The sequence below is a fragment of the Podarcis pityusensis genome, assembly GCF_964106645.2.
Source record: "Podarcis pityusensis genome assembly, chromosome: 5".
Classification (NCBI taxonomy): Eukaryota; Metazoa; Chordata; class Lepidosauria; order Squamata; family Lacertidae; genus Podarcis; species Podarcis pityusensis.
Window position 1 is genome coordinate 76,948,938 of NC_138032.1, and position 26,703 is coordinate 76,975,640.

The 26,703-nt window shown below is 41.4% G+C and overlaps 1 protein-coding gene and 1 long non-coding RNA gene across 7 annotated transcripts in view; one reads left to right on the forward strand and one right to left on the reverse strand.

The window, feature by feature from the left end:
• The window catches only part of GRID1 (glutamate ionotropic receptor delta type subunit 1), a 707,273-nt gene that overhangs the window by 402,112 nt on the left and 278,458 nt on the right, over positions 1-26,703 (reverse strand). For all 6 annotated transcript variants that reach the window (XM_081004876.1, XM_081004878.1, XM_081004877.1 and 3 more), the window contains exon 3: positions 2,652-2,936. In XM_081004876.1, coding sequence (XP_080861002.1) covers positions 2,652-2,936 — 285 coding nt within the window. The remainder of the gene's footprint in view (positions 1-2,651; positions 2,937-26,703) is intronic.
• Positions 1-26,703, forward strand: part of LOC308476934 — a 347,257-nt gene that overhangs the window by 188,471 nt on the left and 132,083 nt on the right. The gene's annotated exons all lie outside the window — the stretch shown is intronic.

Here is a 26,703-nt window from a genome sequence, read left to right on the forward strand (position 1 = left end):
CCCTTTCTGTTGTGATTTGTTCACCACACTCCCCAACAACAGCAACCAGGTTTTCTGCAGTGTGCAAAACTGAGAACCCCCCTTTCAGATACATTTCCAAAATATCAGTGCTCTAGAAATTAGATGCCATGAGTAATGCAAGACTTGTTGTCATTCAGGAAACAGCAGAAGGCGCCAAAGGGGCTTTTCACACCCAGTTCCTCTTCCTATACTGTAATGCTGGTCCTGAATGGGGTAATTGTGCCCCTGAAGGACCAGGTGTGCAGACTGGGAGTCATTTTGGACTTACAGCTGTCCACGGAGGCGCAAGTCAATTCTGTCTCCAGGGCAGCTGTTTACCAGCTCCATCTGGTATGCAGGCTGAGACCCTACCTGCCTGTGGACTGTCTCACCAGAGTGGTGCATGTTCTAGTTATCTCCCGCTTGGACTACTGCAATGTGCTCTATGTGGGGCTACCTTTGAAGATGACCCAGAAACTGCAACTAATCCAGAACGCGGCAGCTAGACTGGTGACGGGGAGCGGCCGCCGAGACCACATAACACTGGTCTTGAAAGACCTACATTGGCTCCCAGTACGTTTCCAAGCACAATTCAAAGTGTTGGTGCTGACCTTTAAAGCCCTAAACAGCCTCGTTCCAGTATACCTGAAGGAGCTTCTCCACCCCCATGGTTCTTCACAGACACTGAGGTCCAGGGCCGAGGGCCTTCTGGTGGTTCCCTCGCTGCAAGAAGCCAAGTTCCAGGGAACCAGACAGGGGGCCTTCTTGGTAGTGGCACCCGCCCTGTGGAACGCCCTCCCACCAGATGTCAATCTACCAGACTTTTAGAAGACATCTGTTTAGGGAAGCTTTTAATGTTTAACAGACGATTATATTTTAATATTTTGTTGAAAGCCGCCCAGAGTGGCTGGGGAAACCCAGCCAGATGGGTGGGGTATAAATAAATTATGATGATGCATCCTAAATCAGATTAATAAAATGCCTAGTTAAGTGTTGATTGTTAAGAAACATCACCTCTTCATTGGCAGCCATATCTTTTTCTCTCCCAGTTGCTCATTGTAGCAGAAACATCTACAGGGCGACCTTTCTCATTCACTTGACCCCACATTTGCAAATATCACAAGCCCAAAATTGACTGACTATGTCTTCCAAAGCAAAATTATGTCTACTAGAGTATACTTTCAAAACATATGGCCTAAGATGGGTGAGTCAGATATCAGCTTCCAACACCATCTTTCTAAGGGGCACATCTACCATGGAGAAGAAACTGCATATAAGGGGCTCAAATCTCCTTATGAGAGCAGGTTCATGATAGTGTGCATGTGATTTTTATTACCAGCCCCACTTCACTATTTGCTTTCCACCTTCCAGCCATGAGTGTTTTGATCCTGATGAGGACATCTGTCTTCTTTCCATGCCTAACTTTCAGAGTGAGCTCTGGGATTCTACCTTTGTCTGGCTTTGACATCTGTTTGACATATATCTCACATACATCCAGCCCCGTGCCCAGATCTTTCCTAAGCTTGAACTTGCATATGGTAAGGTCCCTTTCACACATGGGCACAGTGATGTACCTCAACTAAAAGTGAATGGTGCAACCATGTGAGAGGAGTCAATCATCTGCCTCTTTGTCACCCATCGGTCACAATGATTGGTTGCATCAACCATAAGAGGGAAGCAGTTCCCCTGCTCTGCTTTTGGGGAGCCTGCAAATACGCTAATTTGCCTTACAGACTGCATTCCTGATCTGGATTGGGGGAACTCTGTATCTGCTATTCACATTGGGGAAAAACCTCCCTTTTGTGCTAATTGAAGCTTTTCTTCCAGCATGGAGGAGAGGGGAAACTCAGGCCAGGACCTCAGAGAGGTAAAATGGTTAAAATCTCATGGGTTCTGATTTGGACTGCTCCCTCTCTGTGCCCACTACTCACTTTTTTAAAGCCACAAGCTAAAATTGCTCATTATTACATGAACGCCATCTCATTTAGTTTGGACCTCAGGTCAGAAGTTTCTGCTCTCCAAACACTTCAGCATGGCAGCAGAGATCAAGTCTGAAGTTTCACGCCAGAAATAAATTCTTCATGTGGACTGTACCTATGACACAGAGGAAATGCTAATCCTATCATGTGAGGAATAGGTTGCAATGATATCCAGTACAGAAAGGAGAAGTAGGGGGAATGCTGTAAAGAAATAAATTACACATGTGGCAATATGGAAAATTAATTTTTAAAGCTAGCAACACGGAGACTTGAAAAGAAGCAGATCACAGAGGACTGCTTTAGGAACTCTTGTTGTGTACTGCCTTGCATACAGTATATGAACCCTGCCAATCAGTGTCAACAGTTTATTAATATTTTACTGAAAAATTGTGAGATGAATCAAACTTCTGCTGTCTTGATAAGGTGTTGCTAAGCAACTTGCAGTCTGGCTGAAAATTAGTTTTCACAGCAACCTTTCACTCAAAAGAAAGCAAGCAAGCAAGAAAAAAGTGTGTCCATTCAACACGTTTTCCCCGTTGGTTACACAAAAAACCCAAAGTACCATACCAAAACATGTCTTTGGTCTATTTTCTTCGGCGGAAAGAGAGGATACAGAACATTCAAAGAAATGGAGACTCAGGGGATGTTTCTGAAATGATTCATTGCACTTACCGTAATCGCTGTCATAGAACACTATAAATTTCTGCCATCGCAATTCGGTGACTAGCTTCAGCATAACATCATTGAGGCGAACAGGCGGCCTGGCTGCTAGCGTGTATTCATCCTCCTCAAGGCTAGGATTTAGGTGGCAAGCTGTCCGTGGGGACCCTCCTGTGTTGCGCTGTACGAAGAGGTGGGGGATGTGCATGGCATCTGTCAAAGACTGCAGGGCGTTGGCAGAAGCACATCCAGTGGAGGTGACTAAGGCTAATATCCCCAGGGTCATCAGGTCACAGGCTGAGGAGAAAAAGAAACAGGTAGATTAAAATCTAGAAAGCTGGGAATATGCCGAGTTGGCGAAAATGACTAATAAGATTAGACATCAAAAAGTAACAAAGTTCAAAAAGGAGTGGAATAAATTTGTTGTATATATACGGAATAATTGTAGAAGTTTAAAAACTGTAGCAGGATTAACTTAAATCTTGTGATGTGGGTGGAGGGTAAATAAGAATCTGTAGGAGTAGGTGTTAAATGTGTGAAAGCCGAAGCAGGGAAGGAAGGAAGTCTGAGCGCAACAAAGCGCAGTGTAAATAAGAAAACACTAAGATGCTGGATGCAAGAGTTTATGTTTAAGTGGACTTTGTTTTTGGAAATTTGACTTATGTTCTTCTTTGAGTTTGCTTTTGAAAACTTAATAAAAAGTAATAATAATAAAAAAGAAAATCTAGAAAGCTGGGGCCAAGTCACATCTACTGAAAAAGTGAACCTGCTGAGGCACAGAGGTTTTTCACCCAGAATTCACAGGAACTTAGTTCCATCACTTCTCAGGTGGACACCATTGCCATTATAAAAGAACAAGGAAGGCATTTATGGTGAGTCCTGGCATCTTTTTTCTAGAAAAATAGCACTGCATAGAGGGCACATACTGCTTTTCAGAAGTGAAATTAATATTGGCAAATACTAGACATCTGACCATGACCAACTTCGAATGTGATATTTTGAATGCACTATTTAGTTTTACATTCTGCATATGTACATTCTGCCTCAAAAGTCGGGTGCTTTAAGTTTGTTTAAATGTTTTGGCAAATATCACACATGAAATCTGATTTCCTATCAGCTGTCAGTCGACAGCTGCATATAAACTATCAAACGCTGTCAGATACTAAATACAACTGCTTTGTAGCCATGTTATTATCACTTATAAAATGCCATTACATATCATTTATTAAATACTACCATGACATCAACTATTGGCAAATATCATATAATGAAATCAACTATCAAGGACTATCATATGCAAATCTAAAAATATTCAATAACCAACCAGCAAATTTGCAGATAAAATTTGGCATCAACCGCCTTAGAGTTTTTTGTTGTTTTTTTGGGAAGCAAATTCATTTCACTTGTAATGTTCTGTTGTTAAGCCAGTCTATTCCGCAGACTATTTAAAAGACCTATGCGATTTGTTTTCAGAACTTTGTATGAAACAACAGTGGCTGATCTAGGATGGGCTGGATTTACCAGCAAGCAAACTAGGAATGTGCCCAAGTTTCAAGAGGTCTCAAAATATCTAGAGAATAAATGGTTGTATACAACATAGTCAGGGCCGTATTTACCCAGAGGGTGCAAGGGGTGCGGGGTGCCAAATGTATACCTACTGTATACCGGTCCCTCTCGATCGGTGGCAGTGAAAAGCAATGGAGCGAAAGTCCCTGCCCCCCTCCTCTATTACTCCTTAGTGCAAAATATTCCTGATAAGTCATGAAACAAAAGCAGTTTTTTCCACTGCATCGTTTTTACAGGTGAGTGATTACTTCCGCCCCCCAAAAAGCTCAACAACTTTGAGTTTGCTCCCCTAAAAAAAGGTCAAAAACTTTGGCTTCCTCCCTCCCCAAAAAAGCTCAATAAATGTTAATTTGGGGGCGCTAAACTAAATTTGGGGGCGCTGGGTGGATCTTTGCACCCCAGCGGTGTATATGCTAAAGACGGCCCTGAACATGGTGCTAAGTTAAAGACACTTAGTGTTATACTTATTCTGCTGGTCAAATGTTTTACATCAACGAAACAAGATTGTGCAAGAGAATGCACAAGTAGGTTGCTGATAACTTTGTTGCACAATGATTTCACAATCTGTTGGCAAGGGAGATCAGGGTTCTCAAATCCCTGCTCAGCTCTGAATCTCAATGGGTGGCCTTGGGCCAGTCACTGAGACTCTGTCTTATCTGCTTCACATAATTATTGTGAGGATTATGGGCCACCAATACTGCAGGGCCTCCTTGGAGGAATAGCAGGACAAAAATGTAATATAAATATATACATCTGTAATATACAGTACAGAAGAAGCCCTTGATGGTGGATTGGATTTTTGTGATTATCTCCTGGAAGCTGCTATTTTATTTCCCCCAAATGGGACACTGAAACATTCTGAGACACTCTGGAGGAGTGGAGATAGAAGCCAACAGAAAATGGTCTCCATTGGCTGGCAGTTGCCATTTTCTCAGAATGCCCTGGAATGACACAAGCAGTGTACACAGAGGGAGACTAACATGACAAAATAAATGTTAGAATGTCTATGGATGGAGACAACCACCAAGAGGACCTCCACTGCTGCCAGAGAAAGTTACCCCCCCCAGACACTTATGAATGAGTGATGAAAGGGATAATGGAAATGAATCCTAATTGGAACCGATCAATTCAATGTTTTGCTCATTATAAATGTATGCACACCCCAGTATTAAGAGGCTGTGCTGGGCTTTGCATTCCTTTAAAAAGGAATGTCCTCCAAGCATGTCTAGAATGGAGCATGGAGAACTCAATCTTGAGCATTAAACAACGACACCATGTATGACACTTAAAAATCTGGAAAAGAAGAACACTTTTGAAGGCCTAAGATTGACTGTTGAACAAATTCTGAATGTTTTGGTAGCTTGTTAAACTGAATCAGTTATTACTTCCTTCAGAACAAAGGCAGCATGAATGTGTGGGGTTTTTTTGTTCTTAATGCAAAAAGAATCATGTATTTTCAGTTTCAATCTCCACCCCCCCTTTTTTAGACTTCAGAGAAAGATCAAAAAGCTACTACTAAAGAAGAGTATGCATCCCCTGAATGTCGATGCTTCAGTACTGTCAAAAAAATATTGATCAAGGTTTGATACATCACTTCACAATTTCTCTTTTACAGAATAATAATAAATTATTATTGTTATTATTATTTATATCCCACCCTCCCCAGCCGAAGCCGAGTGGCTAACAACAATAAAGGAAAACAAGGTTAGTTTTATTTACTTATCAAATTGAAATAATATAATGTTTAATTTGAGGGAAATGTTTTCAAATTGCAATAGATAGCTCACACTTTATCACTACATCTTTCTTCAGATTTTGAATGCAGTGTCCTGGCTATAGCTGAGTGTATTTCTTTCCTGTAACTGTGAGGAGTACCTTACTCCAGAGGAAGCCAATATAGTACCATCCAGATGACTGGGACTAAAACTCCTATAAGTGCCAGCCAGCTTAATCAATGGTTTGAATGATGGGAGTTGTAGTCCAGAAAGATCTTGAAAACATCACATCGGCTACAACTGCCTTACTGATATATGGTACCAAATTTATTACTAAGCCTGACCGTCCATGAGGTCAGTTTGTATGGGAAAATGTTTCTCAAGCCCACAGAATACTCTCTGGAAAACAGAGCATGAAGAAGTTGGGCATCCCTGTTCTGAAATGTTAGAATTGTATTGAGTACTTTGGGAAACAACTCTGAGGGAACAGGAGTAAATGACCTGATATCCCAAACAAGTGAACCTTAGTTGAGGAAAGCATATCCTGCAGCTTTAGGGTCTGGTGCACAATTGTGACACCAATTTGCTAGAAAACCTGCCTATATTCAACAAAACATTTGTTGTTCTGAAGTTCTAGGATGTCTGAGACCACATATTTGGGGCCATCTGATAACTATGGAATCATTTTATGATCTTGGATTTTAACTGTTTTTCCTTTCTTTTCCATCGTTCAGTTCTTGCATCCAGCCCCAGCGCCAACACTCCCCCTCTGCTTCCTATTTCTGGCTATCAGACCAACGGGACAGTTTACTACTGTTGAAGCACAATTACTTCACAACTTAGAAAGAGCAAGAAACCATGGAGAGCCACCAGTTTTCCAAAAGAATCCACTGAGCACCACTGAATAACCCATGATCCAGATTCAGCCCATTAGTAATTAAATAAATAAAATCTACATTTAACAAAGCTGCATAAGAGTATTTCAACAACAAAAATAGAGAAAAAAGAAGATATTGAGTTTAGGTCAATAGCAGATGAGAAAAACCCAATGGCTCCTTTCGGAAGGTTAGATCACCATAAAGCTGTGCAGTACAGGAAGAGATGGCCTGCTTGCAAAATTATTTCCATCTTGACCCTTCCCATAAATTTATGCCGGCTGCATTATCTAAATTTACTCCTTGTTAATTATAGGGATATGATTTTCCTCCAAAGGAGGTGACCTGATGTAGCTACAAGAAAACACTTCACTTTCAAATGGGAGGCCTAGGTTTGGGAACAGTTTTGATTTCCCAGGCTCTCTGCCAGAGAAAGCTTAGCGTGTCACACAGGTAATTTATTGAGTCTCAGTTGGAGAGGGAATATGGGAGGATAAAAAAGAAAAGTATAGCAAGGCTGAGACCAAAAAAGGAAGGGGGGGAACCCACAAATCACTAGGAGGGCTCACCTGGCACTGGTGTCATCTCAGATTAACAGCAAAGGCAGAAGCTGCAGGGTAGCAAACCTTTCCAAAGAACCATGAGAATTGCCAAGATATTGCTGTCCAAAGAGTAGGTCAGAGCAAAAAATAGGATGGAAGCAGATGTAAGTTCAGAAAAAGGTGTGAGGAATGGTTTTATGTTTTGGGGTTTTGTTTGGTGCAAATCTGACAGATTTAGCTTTGAATGCCTACTGAATCAAATTACTTCTCCATCCCTGATGGAGGAAGTGGTAGAAGCTAACCAGACAGACAGCGCTCACCTTCAAAACACCAACAGTATTGCTGATTTCCTAAGCCAGCTGCAGAATGTCAGTATGGTTTCTTTTTGCGGCCCAAATTTAAACTGCTTTTTGTTCCCTTCCTCTGCCACACACAAGTGCAGCTAGAACACTGATTCAAACTCTCGCCCTGACTGCTAGTTACGTCCAGAAGATTCCAGTAGCTTATAGCCACCAGCCAAAGTCCATTAAGCAAGCAAGCAAGCTAGACAAAGCCCAGGACGATGGTTTCTTCCTTGCTTGACAGAGCACAATAGCATCATCATAACAATATCAAGTAACACTGGAAGGTGGCTGCTAAAAAGGGCTATTTTATTCCATCATATCTTCCTGCTCTCAAACAGTATAAAAAGAGAAGAGACAAATGCAAGATATAAGCAAAAGGAAATATCCCATTTTTATTTTACCAACGGCAGCTTCCTTTGTGTGCCATGTAGCACTTGGAGAGATTTGTGTTGTGTGAGAGAAAATAGTTAACCCCTTCCCTCTACAGCACAGTCAAAATCAGGACCCCTTGGGCTACTATTTATTTAAAGTCTTAAAAACAAGCACGGATAAAGAAACTACATTTTTAACTTAATGCATAGTCTGGCCCTACCTTTATAGGGCATGTTGTTTAAGGCTTAAGAACTTTCAAAAGGACACATGCAGTAGGAAATTGTGAGATTTACAATGCTGTAGTTGCAATCCAGTTTGTGCCTTCATTTTATACACATTTGGGATATAATATGTTTCCTGAAAAACCCTAATAAAAATGCTAATAATGAAAAGAAAAGTGTATAGAATACTCTGAAAATGCATGCCTTCTTGCAATTCCGTTTTGAAAATTTATGATAGCAGTTATTTGAACCGTACTGAAAATTTTGCTCCCTCCTGAAATCCCTTCGCACCTCCCCTCCCTCTCATAGAAATGGCACCCCTGACTTTTTTGTTCTTGAAGCTAAAACTCCTAAAGCAGTTTAGCTAAGCAGCAAACAAACATAATAGGAAACGGAAGGGAAATTTGGCAACAATTGTAAGGATTCCATTTCACAGCGGCAGACACTTGGCACAAGACTCAGCTAGCTGTGTGCTATTCTACACAGCAAGTAAGGTTTGCAAGAGCTGTACAAGGAATTCAAAAATCCTGGAACGTTAACAGGGCTTAGTGAAATATTTAGCCTTCCTAGGGTGGCGCTGTGGTCTAAACCACTGAACCTAGGGCTTGCCGATCAGAAGGTCGGCGGTTCAAATCCCTGCGACGGGGTGAGCTCCTGTTGTTCGGCCCCAGCTCCTGCCCACCTAGCAGTTCAAAAGCGCACCAGTGCAAGTAGATAAATAGGTACCACTCCAGCGGGAAGGTAAAGAGCGTTTCCGTGTGCTGCTCTGGTTCGCCAGAAACGGCTTAGTCATGCTGGCCACATGACCCGGAAGCTGTCTGTGGACAAATGCCGGCTCCCTCGGCCTATAGAGCGAGATGAACGCTGCAACCCCAGAGTCATCTGCGACTGGACCTTATGGTCAGGGGTACCTTTACCTTTACCTAGGTTTGTAAAAAAGGATGATAATCGTCTGGATAGTGGAGTGAAGTAGATTAAAATTAAGATTACCACTCCTGTATCCTAACATAAAATAATGAGTACAGAAGTCAACTTAAAATCATCAATGTGTAGTGTTTCAGAGAGAGAGAGAGAGAGAGAGAGAGAGAGAGAGAGAGAAAGAGAGATCAGTTAGTTAGAACATGCTGCTGATAATGCCAAGGTTGCAAGTTCGATCCTTGTATAGGACAACTGCATATTCCTGCATTGCAGGTGGTTGGACTGGATGATCATCAGGGTCCCTTCCAATTCTACGATTCTATGAAAACCTCAAAGATGGATAGACAGATAACCTTTACATGTAGAAGCGCCCAGTGTATATTCTTTTCCCTCTCTGATTAAAATATGCACATATACAGTGCAAATGTCATTTCAACTCGGTACATTAAAATAGCTTAGCCTCATTACTAAGGTAGTTTTCACAAAAACAAAACAAAACTTCAGATCCTGCAAGCTTGCCCATCCAGGGTGGAAACACCTGATATTTCTGGTCTAAACGTGTGCACTGGAAGTTGGCATTTCACTGCGCATAAAAGAGACTTCAGACCACCACCACCCCAGACATTTGCATGATTGTGGAGCCCTGGCTTCTGTTGATGCTTTGTTCCAAGCAGACTGGCTGAAGACTTTTACATCATAAAGGTTATCTTCATAAACCAGAAATAGACCAGGAAATGTATTTTTCTGTGCCTTTGCAAATGAAAGTTTCAATTCCAGAAAAGTTGTATGGATAAAAACTAAATCACTGGAACCTATGCCTTCTCTAGTTTATGTTGGCTGTGAAAAAAAGTGTAGCTGTAATACAGGGCATAATTATATTTTTTCATGTCTGTATCCTATGCACACTTCCCTGGGAGTAAGCCCTGTTGGACACAGTAGGACTTATGCTTCAGTGAATATGCATAAGATTCTTTTTCTTGCTTTTAAGTGTAAATATATTTACTTGGAAGTACACCCCACTGAAATTAATGGGCCTTCCTTTCAAGTAGGGTGGCTACCTATGTATTCCCTCAAAAAGAGGAAATACATCACCAAAAATATAGTACACATTTGCATCATATTTACATATGCAAATTTGGAAATTATTACTGGAATTTAAATAGGAGTAGAATACATCTCACCATAGCAGGGGAGAATGACCAAAGGATCTGTAGTGTGTTCAGGTACTAATTGTTGGAGGCAAAGAGTCCTCTATTTGAAGGATCCTCTGGTTCATGCCTGGTTGAAAGATTATGAACTATAAGGAGGGATCAGGGACCTTGTAGTTGCCCTTGAACAGTTAGTACTTGGACACACCTGTGAGCAGGCACACAGACCAAAGCCCCTGCCCACTTCTCATAGTTCTTAATCTTTAAAGAAGACTTGGACCAGAGAACACTTCAAATAGAGGACTCTCCTCTATAAAGTAGGATATTTGCTCACCTTGCTTTCAAGTGAACATGGCTAGGATCAGGTTGCAGGTTTCTTTGGAATCATTAAGGGGATTGTTCTCCATGCTTGGATTAGGCCTTAAATCTTCTAAATGATGCAGGCAAATATTCAACCAACTCATTCCAGTGAACTAAAGCAGTTTACACAGACCCTAAAAAATATCCAAGTATAAACAGATGCAGCCCAATGACATCCTCCATTGAGAACTAAGGCTTCCTACCATGGGGAAACATACCCCTTAATTTCCCTGGGCTCTGATTTTTGACAGAATGGCATCCAGGAATTGGCATTACAAATGACATGTGTTCAAACATCCTTTTTATTACACAACATGGGGCTGCACCTGTGTTTGTGCTACTCACCAACCCCACCCACATTACCCCTCTCTTCTTCCCACCCCATGAAATTACTAAATTCATTTTCACCTTCCCAACCACTTTTGCTCATGCAAATCCAGGATTGTGATGCCACACTACAGATCCTCCAATGGGGGCTGCATGATGACAGCTTTACATTTGTACATTCATCGGAAGATCAGATTCTTATAAGTTTCCATTAAAAATACAAAACAACGCTTGACAGCACCACTGCTATGAATGACTCAAGTGTTCACCAGAGTTCCTGTTTTGATTGGTTTTCTAAGCTGAGCCCATTAAAGTAATGGTGATTTCTTTAAGTGCCCTGATTAGCCAAGAGATCAAAATGCATCAAGTCAAAAGGCCAACCAGTTGTATGTTTAATTAAGGCTTAAGAACTTTCAAAAGGACACATCCAAAGCAATTCCCTCTCTTTGCCTCAGCTAATGACCTGAATTGTTAAAAAAGAAGAAAAAGGAGATGTATATGAGGCTGCTTGACAGGAGTGACAGAAAGGGAACAAGAGGATGCTACTGCATCTGAAAATCTCTGCCATGCCAACAAAGAGAGTGAACATGAAGTAAGATTGCATATTCATGTGGGGTAGACTTAAATGGAAGGGGGGAAACAAAAGAAAGTCGTATAGAAGGATTCCTGGCCCTCACTCAATGACCTACTCTTTCATGGTGGTATCAAAGTGGTTAGGATCCTTCCACAATTGACAGAAATGTCATATTTCATACACATGTAGGCCAAGACACTCGGATAACTAAAAGAAAAATGTCGGCAAGTCATATCCAGCACATCTAACACACAAAATGTACAATGCAAAGTCGACTACGCATACTGTCAGGAATACTGCCAGCACTATGGCCCATAAATCCATCACATGAGACGCGAAGGGGGGGGGTGTCCTCTTTTGCATGCTTCAGTCAGTCTGAAAGTGGGGGATGCAAGTGGAATTAAGGTGGTCGTCAGGAACGTAACCCTGGCATGTATGAGACAAGCCACATGTGAAAATGAAAAGATGTGGCCATTCCTGTATGCAGTTGAATATTCTAATAATCCTAAAAGGCTGAGGGGGATTGGTATGGCAGGAATGCAGAATGAAGCCGTACACAGTGACCGGCTATTTTGTGCCCCAGGAAAGCCTAACCACTTTCATGCCACTCCCAGCCCCGCCCTCCCCGAAAATCACTAACTTCAATTTTCAAAAACAGATGTTTTAGAGATATGATAAAAGTCATCAAAATAGAAAATAAAAGTAAATATTATCTCCTCCTGAACCCTGAAAGAAGCAATCTGAACAATAAAGTTTGTCCATCACCATGTGATAGTTTTTCCCATTTAAATGGAGCAGCAGCATTCCAAATAAGTAATAGGCCCCTGGGTCTAACCACCATTTTAGTTTCCCACAATGCCCCAAACAATACTAAGTTGGAACATTCTGAGAAATTAAGATGATGATGCTTGGAGTGAAGGTCTGGGGGTGGGAATCAAGCAGGTCAGGTATAAATCAGGCATAAGTGGTGCCGGGACCCTGGCATCTGCCAAAGGATTCCGGACTCTGAAGCAGGCCCTGAAACCATTTTTTAAAATGTATTTTGTTTCAGATTAGTCTTGCATATCTGAGAAATGTTCTGCTTCGTACCCTTTCAGAAGCTGAAGTTAAACCTCTCACATTCTTTCTGGTATCTGCTCCTGGAACACAGATCACTGTTACTCAATATGACTCAGGAGTAAAACTGTGAAAGAAAGAGGGGGTTTCTTTTCCTTTTCCCCGCTAACTATGAACCAAAAGCTGTGAAGCATCTCCTCATGGCAATTTTGTCACATAATTCTCCAGTGTGTCCTTATAGGTCAATCAAGGAAACGGCCAGACTGATTTAATGGCCCACAGAACAATTCAAAAGTATCATGTAAGCCCGCAAACATAACATTCCACAGACAGCTTAGCATGTCATTAGTGCTTCTTGACTAAAGCAAATGATCTTTCTTAGTTTTAGGAAACAATTATACAAACCCAGCAGAAAAGGCATTATGCTTTCCCATATAGAATGAACGAAGAGAATTTAATCTTAAAGTTGTTTCACACATGCATGCCCACCCATCATTTAAATGTCTGCAAAATCAAGTGTGAAGAACGGACCCTTGCAAATCATACTACTACCAGAGACAGATATTATATATTTGCCTCACATTCACCTCAGATGCAATGTCTTTCCACTCACTCAGCTGCTAGTCATTATGAGTTGCTTCCAATAGGCCATGGCATTCAGAGATTATCTATCTGCCTATGTGAATGGGCCACCATTGATCAATTTTTGCACCATCCAAACCCAAAATATTTTCAACAGAGCCAAACTGCACATTCTGTTGCTAGTCATCAAGTCTACACTAACCCAACATAAATAAATTCAGCAATGTACATGCATTGTGAGCAAGGCATAAACACATCAGTTACCTATCCAACTTTGCACCCCTGCCCCCCCCAAACCACCAACTATCTTGTTCATAGGCTTTCTTTCTTCCCAGTCAAGATGCATTTGGATATACAGTAGTACCTCGGGTTACAGACGCTTCAGGTTACAGACACTTCAGGTTACAGACTCCACTAACCCGGAAGTAGTACCTCGGGTTAAGAAGAAGAAGAGTTTGGATTTGATATCCCGCTTTATCACTACCCAAAGGAGTCTCAAAGCGGCTAACATTCTCCTTTCCCTTCCTCCCCCACAACAAACACTCTGTGAGGTGAGCGGGGCTGAGAGACTTCAGAGAAGTGTGACTGGCCCAAGGTCACCCAGCAGCTGCATGTGGAGGAGCGGAGACGCGAACCCGGTTCCCCAGATTACGAGACTACTGCTCGTAAGAACTTTGCTTCAGGATGAGAACAGAAATCATGGTCTGGTGGCGCAGCGGCAGCGGGAGGCCCCATTAGCTAAAGTGGTGCTTCAGGTTAAGAACAGTTTTAGGTTAAGAACAGACCTCCGGAATGAATTAAGTTCTTAACCCGAGGTACCACTGTACCTTGTAATGTCTTATACTATCATAATCTCCTGAAAACAGGGAGGGGCCACCACCACCAAATACACACAAGAAATATGGTGGTTTCCAGAAGTTGTTGGACTACAACTCCCAACATCCCTAGACTTTGGCCATGGTGGCAGAAGCTGATGAAAGTTGGGAGTCCTGCGACTGAGTCCAGCCACATTGGCTACCCTGAGCTGTTTACATGTGAAAGCTATATGGAGCCTCTGTCTTCAGAGGCATTACACTTCTGAATCCTAAATGCTGGAGACATGTGATGCTGTCTGCATGTGCTGCTAGTAAGTTGCCCAGATGCCTCTGGCAGCCAAATGTTGGGAACGCTGTTCTTGTTGATTTTTGTTTAATGCAGGAGTTCGGCTCCTGGGGACCCAAAAAGCACTTAAAACAGTCTGACCTGTCCTTGACATTGCAGATGTTTGGCCATGTCCTGCAAGTGTATTCCTCCAACGTTCTCAGGAGGACCCTGTAGGCTTCCCCAAGAAGGAATGGGGCTCACCTGCTGCTGTTTTGAGAGAAACGTGGCAATATGCAGCAAGCAAAGAAAAGATGAAAATGACAAATGCTGCCTCTAAATTAAAGGCAGAGGAAGGAAATCTAAATGGCTGTTCCACTGGTTTTTATACAGGCGAATAGAATCAGTAAGAATACTTAGTGGTAAACTAGGGAAAGAGAATAAGATTTGGAAAATGAGGCCTCAAGCTTTCATTTCATTTACTGGACTTTATTAATAAATAGCTGCCTTCCTATTCTGGCACTCTAAATTCTGAATGCGTTCTCTCACCAAAGAAGTACAGAGATGTGTTACAGAAGGCAGCAGTACAGTTTCCGTACAACGTAGCGATGCCATCAAGTGGTCAACAGACGCACTGGTCGGTTTTCCCTCAACATAATGCTAATACGCATTCAGCAAAGTCTATAATACTGACTAGAGAATTAGAAAGTATCATAGCGTAGAAGTATAGTGTTTGTTCATTAAATGGAAACTAAAGTACAATTTTAAAAAATCTGTTCCGTATTTCCCAGAACACCCAGAGGTGGAAGTTATTACTCTGAGACAGGATTTGTGTCTCTACCCTATGCTTAATACAAATAGGACTGACACTGAAATTTTGTGCAATGGAGTATTCCTTTTCAGGGTTCCAGCTAGCCAGTTATGTCACCTTCTGAGATATTCCATTCCACCCAAGTCTCCTTGCTCACTCATCCAACATCCATTACCTGCTAAGTACATTCATTCCTCATTGAGCTGCTTTGGTTTTCTCCCACATTTAGGGTTCTTTTCTTTCATAGCATTTTTAATGTACTTCTGCAAAACTTGGAGTTCCTCCAAGACCACTAGCACCTATTTTACGCATGAATGACATTGTTTGGACTCACTCAAAGAATCCACGCTCAGAAAAAGAGTCCACTCTCTGCATATAGGATTGTGTACGCAACAAACCTATTAATGGATTTCCTGTGATAAATATACACATACCTTGTTGCTTTTTTTGCTAAAAATAACTTAAGTTTATTCATACAGTAATTTTCCTAAGTGCTCAAAAGTGCTTCACATAAACTCTCTCCGTAACAATCCTGTAAGGCAGGTTAGCATTACTGCCTTTATGCTATAAATGTGGTCTTGGAGATGCAAGATTGTGACTTGCTTAAGGCCACAGTGTGAATTCATGGCTGAGATGAGCTTTGCGTCAGGAATTCCTAGTTCGTAACTCCACCACCCCCCCCCCATTACTAAGCTATGTTAACAATACCCTTCTGCACCCTACCCTGGAAGTAGATGAATGAACAGAATATTCTGTACTTAGGCATATTAGAAAGATCTAGACCCCAGATGGCAAGGGTTTCACTTTGGGCAGAACACTCTATCCCAGGCATCCCCAACCTGTGGCCCTCCAGATGTTTTGGCCTACAACTCCCATAATCCCTAGCTAACAGGACCAGTGGTCAGGGATGATGGAAATTACAGTCCAAAACATCTGGAGGGCCGAAGGTTGGGGATGCCTGCTCTAAACCCTACCCTACCAAAGTAATGTCACTTGGACAGACCAACCTAATTCCATTCCATGTCAGTTTCACATGGGTTCAGTCACAAATCCATTCCACCCTGTTTTCTGTGGAACTTCTTCCCATCTACAATTGTTCAAACACTCATGTGGACGGCCTGTTCTGCAAGAACATTAGGGTGAAGCATGGTCCATAAATTGGAAAGATGTATTTTCTTCTATTCTAGCCTTTGCTTGGAATTTGGGAATTGCAGATGTTCTCCTTTGCTTTTATTCACATATTTTGCTGCCCTTGTTTTTGCACAAATCACAATATTTTGGATAGTCTCCATTAGCAAACACAAATGCAATGGCCATCATTGGTTTACATGAAACACCAGGCCATGATTTAGAACTATGTGTACAACCTACAACAAGCTCAAGCGAAGTATTTTTTGCCAATTATTTTAATTGATTTTCCATAATTTTAAAGAAATTGTCACCAAATTAATAGAAATTCAATACAAATTTAAAAACTGACTTCCCACCCACGCCCCAGATGTCCCCTCCATTTTCCTCCTTCTTTTGTTGCTCCAAATAAAATAACTTTTCCAACTATCATTTCAAAATACATTCATCCCTTCCCCCTACACATCACCTGTTTGATTACCAATTTCTGCTATGGCTTTTATGCATTGTTATAACCTGTCCGCAGAATAGTCGAGAAGAGTAAATCCTCTTTTATCTACCTATAATAGTCATTCATCAATTTTGAAACATTTCCTTCTGATACCTCTTGAGTAACACTTTGCCTGTGAAAAACATGCACACATTCCTCCCTAACATGGCCTTGAACATTGTTGTCTGACATCTGGACCCCAGTAATAAACAACTGGAACTGCCTGCAGAGGGTGAAAATTAAACCCCTGGGGGAAAATATCTATAAATATATAATATACATCCCCCCCAACACTGCCAATCTTCCAGTGTCACCCACCCTTCACATTTCACCAAATTTAACCCTCAATTTCCCATGCAACCAGCTCATTAATAAATCATTCATAAATAACCATAATCCATATCACTTCTTCTCCATCTGAAAGTCTCAGAAGCCATCAAGATGGTATACACTGTGGTCTACCCTGTCCCTTTCACTGTTCTTTTTTCTAACTTCAACTGCATTTAAATTATACACATTTTTATTTGCATTTCCCTCCTAAAATATACCACACTTTGGCAGGGCCACTGTAATGCACAGGCTGCAGCATATGTCTCCCTGAAAGGAAAATTCCATAGAATTTTGACTCTCTCGCTTTCCTCTAGTAAATATATTGCAAGCCATTTAATGTTTGAAGCTACTGAACACAGCAGTTTTGCCGAAATCATATGAATACTACTCACAGATTCCACTACCCCACCACTAATCCCATGTATTAAATTCATGACAATGTACTTCAGACATCAAAATGAGCTTCACTGGCAAGAGACAATCACATATGAAAGAGAGAGAGGAAAGAACAATAACAGCATGTCACATCCATTTGTTTTCTAAAGCCTAGCTCTGTATTTCCAAATATTCAAATCAAACACATTTATGAAATAAGACAGCCTTAAAAACTGCAACAGAGGCATGCACTTCAAGGCTGAAAAGGGATCAGATGGTTGCAAAAGCTGCGCTGTCCCCTGCCTCCAGGGGTACTCCAGACCACTTGCCTGAATCCTCAGCTTTCTATTAAAAAACGAAAGCAAAGCTTTTAACTTAAACAGGGCTTTTTTTCAGCCAGAACTCACTGGAACTTGGTTCCAGCATCTCTTAGATGGGTACCATTGCCATTATAAGAGAACAAAGGAGGAGTTCATGGTGAGTTCTAGCAGCTCTTTTGCTAGAAAAATAGCACTGGATATAAAGAACATGTACGTTAGAAGATGATACAGCTGCTCAGTAATTTTAGACCAATGAGTGCAAAAACACTAGTCAAAACACTCTCATTCAGTTGCAGCTCCTAGCTCCTGCTTGTCTTCTTCAAAATCCATCCAGTTGGGAATCCTAAGGCAAAAGCAAATGGTAATGGAGCAAACAACTTTCTAAAGGAAAAGGCAAAAGATAAGATGGTTACAAACCAGACCTGTGTGTGATACTGGTGGAAGCTGCAGCACACATGGATGCAATCAGTTTTCTCAGTGCTCTCAACAAAATAGTTTACCTATTTTGGACTACAGAGCAAGAAGATGTGCTCCTCAGTAGTTAGATGCACATGAAACTCATGCAAGAGGCTTGGGTATGCATTGTCCAAAGATATATGATTTTGGACTAAGCACTGACAGAGGTGAGGCTGCTCCTGAACATCTAAAGGATTCCCCCAAAGCAGTCAGGCACATTCAGTTCTCCATCTTAGCTAACCCTGACATTGCAGTGCAATTCCTGAAGGACAGAGCTGCTGCAGTCCTTGAGATTTAAACGCAGATACCTTCTGCTATCCTTTGGTGGATGCTCAATAAGAGCCCAATTTATTGCCCCAATTTAAAATGCAATGAAAATCATGATAGAACAATGCTGAAACAGACAAAGAGACTATTAAAAGGAGGTCCAGGAAATATCGTAAAATGCATCTGGGGAAAGGTTGTTTCAAGATGCAGATAAAAAACAGGCTTGCACATGGAAAGAGGATTTGGTCTGCACAGATTCAGATTAATTACTACCTAAGCACCTTTTACTTTCTTGGGCTCCATGATCACTGCAGATGGTGACAGCAGCCACGAAATTAAAAGATGCCTGCTTCTTGGGAGAAAAGCGATGACAAACCTAGACAGCATCTTAAAAAGCAGAGACATCACCTTGCCGACAAAAGTCTGTATAGTTAAAGCTATGGTTTTCCCAGCAGTGATGTATGGAAGTGAGAGCTGGCTGATCGCCAAAGAATTGATGCTTTTGAATTATGGTGCTGGAGGAGACTCTTGAGAGTCCCATGGACTGCAAGAAGATCAAACCTCTCTATTCTTAAGGAAATCAGCCCTGAGTGCTCACTGGAAGGACAGATCATGAAGTGGAGGCTCCAATACTTTGGCCACCTCATGAGAAGAGAAGACTCCCTGGAAAAGACCCTGATGTTGGGAAAGACTGAGGGCACAAGGAGAAGGGGATGACAGAAGACGAGATGGTTGGACAGTGTTCTCGAAGCTACCAGCATGAGTTTGACCAAACTGCGGGAGGCAGTGGAAGACAGGAGTGCCTGGCGTGCTCTGGTCCATTGGGTCACGAAGAGTCGGACACAACTAAATGACTAAACAACAACAACAAGCACCTTTTAGGAACACTTTCATGACCACAGCAAGGATGTGTGTGAAAGGCTTTTTTCTTTCAAGTTATAAAGAATGAGTTTCCGGACTCAGCTATACAGCTGCAAATATAACATTTTAAGTGTGTTTTAAGTGCATTATACAAATGTGACACTAGATAGTATTGGTGAGCTTATGGCAAATTCAATATCTATATATTTAAAAAACGTTTTTTTAAAAAAGCATTTGCACAGCATTCTTTATATGTGTCTAGATTCCACCTCCAACTAAACAACAGGAAGAACATTCTGACACTGACTCCCTTGGGAGGTTGTGGACTCTTCTCCCTTGGAGGTTTTTAAACAAATGTTGAATGGCCATCTGCCATCAATGCTTTAGTTGAGATTCCTGCATTGCAGGGGGTTGGACTAGATGACCCGCAGGGACCCTTCCAACTCTACAATTCTATGATTCTTTAAAGCATGTTTGGGTGCAAAATGAGGATTCTGATCCTTGGGGTTGATAATAAAAAAGAGAGAGGATTGTTATTCTTTCAGATCAATGAACAAGACTGCATATGGGGTACAATGGCATGACTCTACTGGGGATGCCACCAATTCCACACCAGGTGACAGTCAGGGAGGGGAATCTTTCTGGGAGATTGAACAAGGGTATGACATATTGTGGCAGGGTTTTAGGCCCATTTTGAAAATAACCGGAGGCCTCAGGCTTGAAAGATGACAGTATAACATGGCCTAAAGAGAGCCCCAGGCAAGCTCCTAGACTCTGCAGCAGTGAAGACTTAGCACCTTCCTTGCCCTGTACATGTCAGAAGCCTTCAGGCATGGAGCAGGAAATGTAAAAGCTAGGCCTCTTGTGCATGCTTGAAGTGAATGGTGGAATCCAAGGTCATTAAAAAATCATTTTTTTATACCTCACTTTATAAAATATGTTTCTAATTTGTGGCTTTTAAAAAAAAACACCAGTTAAAGCAACAAAATAACAAATATAAGCTATAAAAATAACAGAATCAAGCAAAACACCAGTTAAACAATAACAATAAGGCAGCAGCATCAGATTTCCTAGTCACTAAAAGTCTGGGTGAATGAATGCCTGAAGTTCAGTCCCAGTTCTGTGCCTAAAGTTCAGTCCCAGGGGAGAATGTTCTGAAGCTGGGGGCCACCACCAAAAAGATCTTTAATGCAACTGCTCTATGCCTAACCTTTGAGAGAGGGGGAATCAAGGAAAGGACCTCTCATGGAGACGTTTGTGTGGGAATGAGCAGGCAAACTTTTAACCCAATCTATTGTTTGTATAACACTGAGAAGTGAACTTAATTCATGTACTGATTATGGCAGAAGAACCACAGAACCAATACATGAGAAAGGATCACTCTTTCGCACAATCTAAGTTGTGATGCCAACACAGTTTTGCTCCCCACCCAGGAGATTTGTCCTGAATGTTTGGTTTGCAATTAAATGTTAAAGTGGAAACATAAGACGCTCCCATGTAGCCTTCTCCAAATGAATGTAATCCCTTGTGATGACTTTGCCTTTGCAGGATATGGGACAGACAAGATGTGCTAATGTCTTCTGTGAATAGGAATGACATCTGACTCATAAATCTAGCCCTTCTCAATGTGCCAGTCCACAAGTTTCCACTGCTGGAAACATCATCAAGAACATGCAAGATGAATTATTATTATTTATTAAAGTTTTCACAATACAGTAAAATTATATCTAGAACAAATGAAATCTAAAAAGAAAAGAAAGAGAAACAATAGAAGAAAAGAGGGGAAGACAAAGGAAGAAGGGAAAGAGAGGGGAAAGACAATAGAAATAATAAAACACACACACACACACATATAACCCTCTATTCTAATTATACCCTAATCTTCAATCCACATACAAAGCACATGCAAGATTAATTAGAATAGATAGATGATAGATAAATAGACAGATGATAGATAGATGATAGATGATGATGATAGATAGATAGATAGATAGATAGATAGATAGATAGATAGATGATAGATAGATGGTAGATAGATGATAGATAGAAAATTTATTTATTTATTTACGGCTATTAGCCCATAAAGATGATAGATAGATAGATAGATAGATAGATAGATAGATAGATAGATAGATAGATAGATAGATAGATAGATATAGATGATAGATAGATGATAGATAAATAGATATGAAAATACTTTGGCAGTGACAATGAGTCTCCAGGTTGTGACATGTGAGGATGTGGATGAGCCATCTGAAGGGCATGTCAAGACCCTTTGGTCGTTGAGAGTGGCGCATAGATTTATCACACTGAACACAAGCATGTGTGGAACAATCTTTCTGGCTGCGCAGTTTCTGGTCCACAATTCCTAAGACCAAAGCAGCAGGGCATTTAGACCAGTTATCAGAGAACATGGAGGAAACATGGCCTTTGAGGGAGGCAGTCAGATGAGAAATTCCTGTCTAAAAAGTGGCATGGCTTGACAGGAAAAGAATAAGAGTAAGTGGAAGGTGTGAATCCCTGTTCTCTGTTGCCTGACTGTATCATTGGAAATGATAAGACGTTGTTACTTTATCATATGAACTTACAAAGCTGCCTTATTCAGAACTATTGGTCCATCCAGTTATGTCTAATCCTGTGTCTACTCCGAGTGGTAGGCAGCTCCCCAGGGTCTGATGCAAGGAATTTTCCCAGTTCTGTTATCATTCATTCATGCATGCATGCATGCATTCATTCATGCATTCCCCACTTGTACATTGTTTAAATTCTTTACCAGAGATGGCAAGGATTAAACCTGCGACCTTCTGAAGGTAAAGCCCTTGTTAAACTATGCCCATCCCTCAGTCAAATCATTATTAAAAAGTGAAAGCATTTAGAAGTTAACAGTCTCCAAATAACTAATAAGCTTGTAACAAGAAAGAAAGAAATATAAAGATTTAGGAAGTTAGTATAAACTTCCTAATGGCAACATTCATTGAGCAGTGAAATTATTGAGCAGTTGCCCAGGGAGATTTATGATTTATAAAATGGGTATAGATAAAATGTGTGTCAGGGTTTATTTAAGCATATTGCATCCTGCTGCATACGGCTGAAAGCAGAAGGTTAAGACCCCTTAGTGTCCATTTCAGGCTCTAATACGCTGCAAGGGATATATTATTTAGCATTAAGAAATGCATTTTTTCAGTACAAGGTACAAAGGATCTCACAGTACAGTCCAAATATTTACTGCACCAGTGAGGGAATACTTATGCTGATATATAACCTGGCTATATATACGTGTGTGTGTGTGTGTGTGTGTGTGTGTGCATTTGTGTGTGTGTATTTCTCACCTGCCCACACATTCCTAAACGTTAATGAATTGTTGACTAAAAAGAACTTTTCAAAAATATGCTTTGAATGTTCTTTAAAGGCATTGTGTGTGTGTGTGTGTGTGTGTGTGTGTGTGTGTGTGTTTGTGTGTGTGTGTGTGTGTGTGTGTGTGTGTGCAGCCTCTCTCTCAGCACACTTGGATGTTACACTGACATCAGTGACATCAGTGAGCCTTACTGTGTTTGGGTTTATGGATCACACTGTCAGTGACCAAGAAATGTTAAATCCCATTTTAAAATGTGAGACTTAGTCACCAATCTGTATTAAGCCAACTGGGATTTGTGATGTGCATTGAATGCTGATCCATGCTGTTCTCATCTCCTTACTGAGCAACAAGTTAAAAGCTCAATCACCATATATCTGAATATACTTTCTCTCCAAAACAGCATCTGTGTCCTTGCCATGTGGCATGATTACACACACTTTCAAGTGGTTGGTTTTGGAGAAAGCCTTTGGTCTGTCTTACTGTTAAGATGCCTGTGACTAATCTAAGTCTCTTTTCTATCAATGAAACATTTGCCTTTCCCCTTCAATTCATAACACTCTAAGGCGTTTCTACTCATCCATGAGTAAATCCTTTCCACATATTGTTTGTTTGCTTGTTTTATTAAATGCACTCCTCCTCCAAGCCTTGAGCTAGTATCTTGGATATACTAGCAACTGGCAATCTGTGTTTTTTTCCTGCAGCACCCAAACCACTGATATGCAATGGAAATTAACGTAATTTGTGTTTCAGTGAGCAGCGGAGCATGCTTAATTTCATTCTGACAACTGAAGAAGTTTCTGCAGTAGCTCAGAAAGACATGATATGGGTGTGGCAGGCCACATCTCAACCACCAGGGGAAGAGAGACTTCAACTCTCCCTTTCCCCATTTGAGGCTCTTGCTGCTACCAGATAAAAGATCTATTCTTTACCAGTCTAAAGATTGACAAGGGGAATCTGTATCAGCAGTTGCCACACTGGACGTTGGGTAGATGAAAAGGATCTTGACATCCTAGAAGTTTTGAAGCCTGGGAATGTATAAAGGTCTGTTCATAAGTAGCCCTACCTGGAGATGCTGGAGGTTGAAATGTAAGCCTAAAACACTAGACTCTAGTACTGAGCTACGGCCCTTCTCCATGCAATGCACTCCAATTCCAATTTCAGGGTTGGACTAGCAGAAACTACTCTGCTCAATGGGCCCAACATTTGCCAGTCCTCCTACCCAATGCCCCTGCAAAACTATAAACAGCAAGGGATATGACATGGACTCTGTAGTTAGTAAGGGGGAGATCACAAAATTCAGCTGCCGCACCTTTCATGAGTGGATGCACTTTCTGTTAGTGCAGAGCCACTGTTGGGTACAACCCAGATGATTTAAATTTAAGCCTTGTTCAAAATATTGACCAATGGAAGGGAAATAAATAATTCCAAGCACTTTATCTCAGTTGTGTTAAGAGCAGGACTGCCAACTTGAATAGAATATAGGGGGGGAGCACTGCCCCATGTAACCAATCACATGACACTGCACACACACACACACACACACACACACACACACAATTTGAATTGCAGTGCCCATCAATGTTGGGGGGGCAGCCACCTCAAATATCTTATTGGGGGGGTTGAAGGGATCTCGGCCTCTAGGAGTTAGCTCCTATGGTTATCGAATGGAATGAGAATTGGGGATTCTGGCCAGTTATGAGGGTTGATTCATTCAGGCATGCACATTATCCAATTTCTCATCACTGAATTACTCAACATTTGATAACGCACAACTGAACGGGAATCTATTGACAAGCACTGTGTTTGAGATGATGTGAGATGACATGGAACTCCTAGCTGATGTTTGATCTGTGGTGCTCCATTCACATATGCAAGTGCTGCAGCCATCAAGCATAAGCTAAAATTGAGTTTCAATGTGTCTATTTCCTTTGAAGCTTTAATACAAGGAATTTTGACAGGGGGCAATTGCCTTCTAATCGTTCTCTTTCTCAGTTTTTCATTATGATGGTAAAAAATGTCTGCTTTTGGGAATTCTCAGATTCACAGGGGTCCTAATTTATGCCAAGGTAAAAGCTATATTAACTATGAAGAAAAGACAATTGATACTATTTAATAAAATTATTGTTAGATGTTCAAGGAGTTTGCTGAGTCTTATAATTAATTTTAACATTTGTCTAATTTATTAAGCAATTTCAGGGAGAATGAAATAAAATAGAAATAGTGCTTGTTAAATGTGAGGCTGATGATAAATGCAGGTAATGGAGTGGGAGGGGGGGAGAGCACACTAGAAATTAATCACAGATTAAGAAGTCATCAAGAAAGGTACCAGTACTTGCTGTTATAAAGTCTTCCCCACCTCACTCAGAATGTTAACCCATTTCACTATCCGTTCAGCCCAGAATATATCCTTAACAGGTTGTTCCACTTGTGGGCATTCCATAGGCATCTGACTGGCCACTGTGAAAAGAGAATGCTGAACTAGACATACCATTGGCCTCTTGGACTCTTCTTATGTTCCCATTGGACTCTTCTTATGTTGGGGGGCGGGACTGCTCCATGCTCCCAGTGATATATATGAAGTGCGAGAAGTAAATCAATAACTTTGCCAAGAAGATAAGCTGCATTTTGGAGAGGTGTACCAACACAACTCTTGTGAGGCTTAAATAGCCCCTCAGTATCCATATTTGGACCCACTGGATGATATTTATTGTTGCGTTTCTACTCCTCCTCAACCTCTAAGCTGGTCCACAGCAACTGTCAACCATAGGCTCCAGCTCCTAGGGGCTGAGGCACTTCCTCCACCATGTTCTTTTTGAGGGGGCTGGGCCATTTCAATGTTCAGAGAGCATTTAGCTCCACTTCCTGGCTCCTCGCAACATCAGGACATTGTGTGTTTGATGACGTTGCATGTGCACCATCAGGATGTCACACTGAGTCCCCTCAATCTTAAACAGCCTCGGTCTGAAGGAGTGTCTCCACCCCCATCGTTCAGCCCGAACACTGAGATCCAGCGCCGAGGGCCTTCTGGTGGTTCCCTCATTGCGAGAAGTGAGGTTACAAGGAACCAGACAGAGGGCCTTCTTGGTAGTGGCACCTGCCCTGTGGAATGCCCTCCCATCAGATGTCAAGGAAATAAGTAGCTATCTTATTTTTAAAAGACCTCTGCAGGCAGCCCTGTTTAGGGAAGTTTTGAATATTTAATGCTGTATTGTTTTTAACACTTGATTGGAAGCCGCCCAGAGTGGCTGGGGAAACTCAGCCAGATGGGCAGGGTATAAATAATAAATTATTATTATTATATTGAGAAGCTGGTGCCTCTGCTGTCAACTCCGGCTTATCATATGATTACTGAATGCTTTACAGCCAACTGTAATCAGTAAAAATAATAATAAAATATTAAATGGTAATGCTGTGAGCCTAGCCATGTCTGTTGTTGTTGTTTAGTTGTTTAGACATAAACCCTACTGAATTCAATGGGCTTACTCCCAGGTAACTGGGGTTAAGACAGCTAAGAGGCACAAAGTAAAGCAGCAGCAACCAATCAGACATCTATTGAACTCTAGAGCGTCCTATTTCCCAAATGAAGGAAAAAGCTTTAGCTTGCTTCCAGTGACCCTGTGAATGCATTAAAGAGAAGTGTCCACCATAGATGATTAAAACATATAGGAAAACAAGTAAAACTACTTATTTGATGAAGCCATTATCAGGGCTGACAAGACGGAACTAAGCTGAGGAGCAGACGGACAAACAGTGAAATAAGCAGCGAGTTAGACTCAGCCTGGAATCGGCAGCTTTAGAGGATCAAGGAAGAATGGTGATGGACCCTTGTGCCAGCTGACCTACTGGGCTCTTGGCTACCATACTATCCGCTGGGCAACCGCAGTGGAAAAAACAGGTAAGCATCCTCCGGCAAGCTCTCACAGAAGCACAGCTAAGAAGCAGGCTGGACCCAGTGTTTGAGCAGTTGGGCATTGGGGCAATCCTTTGTTTT